The sequence below is a fragment of the Myzus persicae genome, unplaced genomic scaffold, assembly GCF_001856785.1.
Source record: "Myzus persicae strain clone G006 unplaced genomic scaffold, MPER_G0061.0, whole genome shotgun sequence".
Lineage (NCBI taxonomy): Eukaryota > Metazoa > Arthropoda > Insecta > Hemiptera > Aphididae > Myzus > Myzus persicae.
In genome coordinates this window covers 229,719-235,718 of record NW_019103897.1, presented here as the reverse complement: position 1 = coordinate 235,718, position 6,000 = coordinate 229,719, and the positions used below count along the sequence as shown (strand labels likewise).

The following is a 6,000-nucleotide window of genomic DNA, read 5'->3' as shown; positions in this document are numbered from 1 at the left end:
AATAATAGTAATAATTATATCACCACTACATGTTATCATATTTAGCAGTTAGTACTTTGTTATAAGTTATAAGTCGTTGAGTGTCAACGTAGTATAATGTATAAGTAATGTTCATGTCATACAATAGTATTATAACAGTGTCATAGTTTATTTAAAATATATTAAATACAACATAGTATACAACAATATACGACGATTACATTGACAATGATTACAAAATGTCAAGTCCGTCACGGTGGTCTTATAGGTCTTAACTTGTAAGAAATAAACAAATAAAACATTTTAAAAACAAATCAACTACATAGGTAATTAAACAAATTACCACTATACAAATTATTAAAAACAGTTTTAAAATTACTGAGAAACGAAAAATGTCCTTTACTCGGGAAAGAGGAAAGAAACTAGTTTTAAAGGGACTCCTTTCTCGAAGCCAAAAACGACGAGTAACGATTTAGTTATTTTTCAACAAGATGAATGTGAACGTGAACTAATTGCGTTTTTATAAAGGAACTTTCCAAGCACTGGCGGTAAATGCAAAATCAATGCAGACGCGTGATTGTCGATAATCGGCAGGTACTTCTTCTACTCGGAGGAGTGGCCAACTGGTACTTACCAGCCAAACTGCCCATTATAACATTACAAAGTCGATTTTACCTGCAATAATTCACATCCCACAATCGCTACAATTATTACCAACGCAATACCTATACACGTCTCGTAATGATTTTTATTGATTGTATATTGGGTTGCCCAAGCCGGCTACAACCTAACCTACCTATTACGAGTAGGTATACACCTATACGGCGGTACAGTAATTGGTTCCAAAACCGCACGAGCTATCAACATTTTAGTTATGGTTTTCGTCAAAAGTACATTCGCGCGGTATACTATACGCCCCATTAACACGTAATACTATCAGTAGCAGGTATAGTTGGTAAGTAGCCCGGTATGGGTACCAATAATATATAATTGGTCGGGCTAGCGAACTTATTGAGCGTTTAAAATTAAATACCGCGGCGGTTTTTGAACAATTAAACCTTCGGTGGCGTTTTTCATAGGTAACTGCAGACCTATATTCATCATAATTCATATATTTAGCGAACGTAATAGATTTGAACGGTGTGCACGGTTGCGCAATTTAACCTTTTTGCATCCGAAAAAACACGACGCGATTGCGTCGTACTAATTGCAAAAAGGTAAGTTCACAATTTTTTTTCCCAATAATTTGTATTGAGAAATAATTTAAATACGATGGAATATCAATTATAGAAGCTTGTTACTTATCAGCTGTTATTTATTATTATTATGTGTATAAACGTGTTATATAATTAATTTAATACGTATACCTATGGATAAAAAAAAAGTAATTCAAGAGAGAAAAAATTGAAAAATTACATAATTAGGTATTTTATTAAGTATAAATGAATCTATGTAATAATCATTGAAAAACAATTATTCATTGACTGTAATAGTAATAAGTACATAACGCACGTTTTGGTCATTAAAAAGCCATATAAGTATGGAAAAATAAATTGTATTATTATTTTATAAACTATATATTTATTGCCAACCTATAGGTATATACTTAATTACTTTTTATATTTTATATCATGACGCAGTATGAAAAGAATCATACAAATTGGCGATAACATTATCCTGTACTTCTAAAGAATTGTGCGATACGCAACCGTTTTTTAAAGTGAAAAGGTAAAAATATACGATCGAATTAAACTGAAATTCGAAGTTTAAGAATTATAATTTTTAATTATTTTAGTAGCTCGCCGGAGCTTCCCTAACTGAAAGTTGATCGAGATCGCGTGCTGGGGATGCTGTCTAGCTGTACCCACCCAAAGTGGCTAAATCCATCTATGTGCATTGTGCATGTAGCCTAATCCATCTAAGTATAGTGTGTAACCTATACCTATAGTATATATAATTATAAATATGTATTACAAATCCAAATTTCTTACGGTTAAAAAACACTGAACATTATGTATTTATGTTATTGATATTAATTAAAATTAAAAAGACAAACCGTATTTTCCGGTGGTGCTGGATACTGCTTTATCAACAAATTTATCCTGACTTGCAGAAATTCCCAGCACTTGGTCTCGAGGGCAGGATCGAGAGTACCGTCTAGTAATGTTAAGTTCAGGCAATGTTTCTCTTCCATTTGTATCCAATCGTCCAAGGTTTCTGACGAACAAGAAATTATATAGTTATTATATTGGAATACTTTGGCGTCAAGGCCAAAAGTCGTGTGTTACAAGCGGGGTACAAACAAGTATTAATAGTATATCACATACGTCTCGTATCACGCTAACTACCAGCTATCTCCATGAAAAATCATTATATTTAAATCCAGTGGCGCAATTTGGTTTACATTATTGTTATTGCAAACTTCTTATTATGTTATAGTGGAAATTGTTCAATCCCCACTTATGTTCTTTAATGGCCTCAAATCTCAATCCTCTGATATAAAATAGGTAAGAGTAAAGAAATAATTTTTTTTTTTTAAATTGTCAATAAGATATTTTTGAATTTAAACCCAAAAGTAATTCTGAACCAAGTATAAATAATATTAAGCAGGTGTAACAATCGTAGTAAAAATGTTTTGGTGTTGCAAATGATACACTTTTCACGCCCCAATTGTGCCACTGTTTAAATCACACATTCAACAGTAATCTATGAGAAAATTCAAATTTATAATGGTATAGAATTCCAAGAAAAAAAATGTTTTTTTTACAATTCATTTTTAGAACGATTTTTAATTATATTTATTGAAACATTTAAACAAATATTAAAATCAAGTAAAATTTTTTCATTGATAATCCGTAAAAATATATCCACGTATTTGTGGAGCTTTCAGTGCAATTTTCAAAGATAAGTTCATTATTTAAAAACAGTAGTTTGGCTCTGTAGTAGTTCTACTAATAAATAACAATGATTATTTCTTCTAATTAAATATAAATTTTTTTCGGATTATCTACTATGAGTAGCTGTTGTAAATATCCAATAATTAAATATACCGATTTGCTATATTAAGATACTTTGGTGACGAGAGTTTTGGGAAAGATGAGTACCTATATCAATATCTATTATATCCACAAAAATGGAAAATAAACATTTATTTAAATTGTAGAACTATTTGAAAGTATAGACATTTTCATATCGGCATAAAACGGAATAAAACTCATCCACCGCGATTCCAACACGAATTACCGCGATAACCACCCGTACTATACAAAGCATGTACACATATTATAAAACACATTATGTATTAATAAAAACACTCATAATTTAGTTATACGAATGTATAAAATATCGTCAAAAAAAAAAAAAAAATACACATCGCACTCTTCCGCGTTTCGTTCGCAGAATCTATAAGACTTACGGATATATCGTACGATAATCATATTATATACCGAAATATCGCCGGCCCGAAGCCGGTGCGTATATTATGCTATCGGTGTACGTACTTTGGTCCATGTTGAAGATGCGGACGAACGCGAGGAGCTTTCCGTCGACCGGAAACGGGCCGGGCGTGAGGTAGAACTCGGCGAGGGCGGGCAGCGAGAGCGTCTGGAGCAGGCGGTACCGGAGCGAGTAGAGCGGGTCAGACCGGGAGACGCCCAGCCGTATCTTCACGGCGTCGTGTTCGTTGTCCGGGTACACGAACCCGTTGTGCACCAAGAAATCCGCGTTGGTCCGCACTCCGTAGAATATGTAAACTTGCTCGTCCGCCGCGTAGTCGCCGTCCGCGTAGCACACGCACACGTTGCTCGACTTGACGAAATCGGTCGACAGCTGTACACACACACACACACATACCGATTATAAACGCGACCCGTCGTGAGAAATTCGTATTGCGGTCTATATTGTTATTATTGTTGTTATCTTTGGCCGAGGGATTTGCCTACTGTTTTTGTGAGCACCCATCACGCGCTATTTTTCCGAGTGATTTCGTATTCGGATATACCGGGGATGGACAACTCAGAGTAACTAGAGGGCCAATTTTTAGAAATTTAAAATCTAGCGGGCCAGAGCATAGAAACTAAAAAAAAAAGGTCATTCAAAATATACATTTTAATTAGCATTTATTTCGTTATAATTAAATAGGTAATACAAAAAGCGTTATTGAAAATAATTTAATTAAATATTTAAATATAAATAGTTATTTGCAGTTTAGTGAGAGTTTTGAGGAGGTGTGGTTTCTAATGACAACGCGGCAAAATCGACTTGTATACCTATACCTAATGCAATTTGAAAATGTAACGCGGGCCAGATAAAAAAGGCTCGCGGGCCGCCAGTTGCCCATCCCTGGGATATACGAACGATTTTCAGAATTTTCAACTTAGCTGTACTGTGTTTCAAAGGTGGGCATTAACTAGTTAAAAAGTTAAAGTGTTAATTTTTTTTAACTTTTTAACTTAACTAGTTAGTTTGTTTTCTAATTAACTTATGAACTTAACTAGTTTAATTTACAGTTGAAATAACTTAGCTATTCTCAGTTGATTTAAAAAAAAAACCAATAAGTTAAAAACTTTTTGAAATTTTAAATTATTATTTTGAGATGAGTATAGTTTAATTTAATAAATAATAAAATTGTAAAAGGGTACACAGTGCACATTATGATAAAAGTTAAATCAAATTGATTTATAATTTATAAATTAGAAACTAGAAAGACACATTCACTTTTTAAGTGATTTAATTTTAAAAAAATAGATTAACTTTTTTTAAACTGAGTTAAGTTAATTTTTTTTCCTATATTAACTTTTAACTTATCGAGTTAAGTTTATAATTTGTTAACTGTTAACTTCTAACTTATCGATCTTGTGTCCTCTTAACTTAACTTAACTTGAGTTAATTATTTTCGTTAACTTGCCCACCTTTGCTGTGTTTACTGCATACGGTTATGATTATGTCTACATAAAGACCATGCTTTCAAAGTCGGCATTTAAATGTAAACTGTGGCGACACAAGCTTGTTTCCTTCAAATGATTAGGTATCTACATCCCTTTATATAAACGCTGTTAAGCCCAGCTGATGTCGACTCATTTTTAAAAATATCGATTCGTCTATTGAAATAAAAATTTGAATAGTATAGTTTCTTGTATACTAATTCTACTTTAGGTATAGATATGTACCTCCTACTAAGGGTAATCTGGGTTGTGATTTTTGGATGATTAGTGATAACTGACTAGTATCAGTTAACTGCAATTTGAATATAATAATATTATACCTAAATGTAAATATTATTATTTTAGAACTCATGATTAAAAGTATTTAAAACATAATTGAAAAATTAACTTGACTAGATATTGTACATATTATTTTACCGATTAACACCTATCTTTTTAATTTTAAAGTTAACGTTCAATTCATTATTGTCTTTAGTAGGTACGTATATAAAGTAGAATAACAACTCAATATCAAGATACATTAACATTAAAAAAAATCTGTATCACCATTTAACTGTCTTCGAGTGCCGTAAAACGTGTAATTATTTGAAAATATGGTCTTAAGAAACTCTCTTAAAAATTCTAAAAATCAAAAATTAAATAAACGGCGGGATTAGCATGTATGCAAAAGAAGCAATCACCCCGTATTTATGTACTACGTGTAGCCGTGTAGGTAGTACCATGTCCAAGATAAATTTTGTAACCCAACGATACGGTTAAATACGAGAAAAAAAGTCCCACCTCAATAGATAGGTGTGCATGTTTTAAACCTATAAAATAGTAAATACTAATAATTATGACGGGCCGGAAGAATTGTTATATTATTGTTGCACTAAAAAAATAACCTCAAACTACATCTACATGTGGTCACGGCTATTGCACCACGCCACCACTGCGTAAAATAAATGAAATTTTCACCGAGAAATCTGAAAATGCACTATAATTTCGAACCGCGTACCCATGTATAGTCGGCATTCTACTCGGGTACTCCACCCTACGTCCCATAATAATAAATATAGGTACCTAATACGTACGTACA

At 32.5% G+C, this 6,000-nt stretch overlaps 1 protein-coding gene across 1 annotated transcript in view; it reads right to left on the bottom strand.

Annotated features, from left to right (window-relative positions):
* Positions 1–1,640: 1,640 nt before the first annotated feature.
* LOC111036058 (histone-lysine N-methyltransferase setd3-like) overlaps positions 1,641–6,000 on the bottom strand; it is a 32,731-nt gene continuing 28,371 nt past the window's right edge. The window contains exons 7-8 of the mRNA XM_022317951.1: positions 3,480–3,807; positions 1,641–2,196 (exon numbers count right to left, since the gene is read on the bottom strand). Of these exons, the coding sequence (XP_022173643.1) occupies positions 2,012–2,196; positions 3,480–3,807 (513 nt within the window). The 3' untranslated portion in view covers positions 1,641–2,011. The remainder of the gene's footprint in view (positions 2,197–3,479; positions 3,808–6,000) is intronic.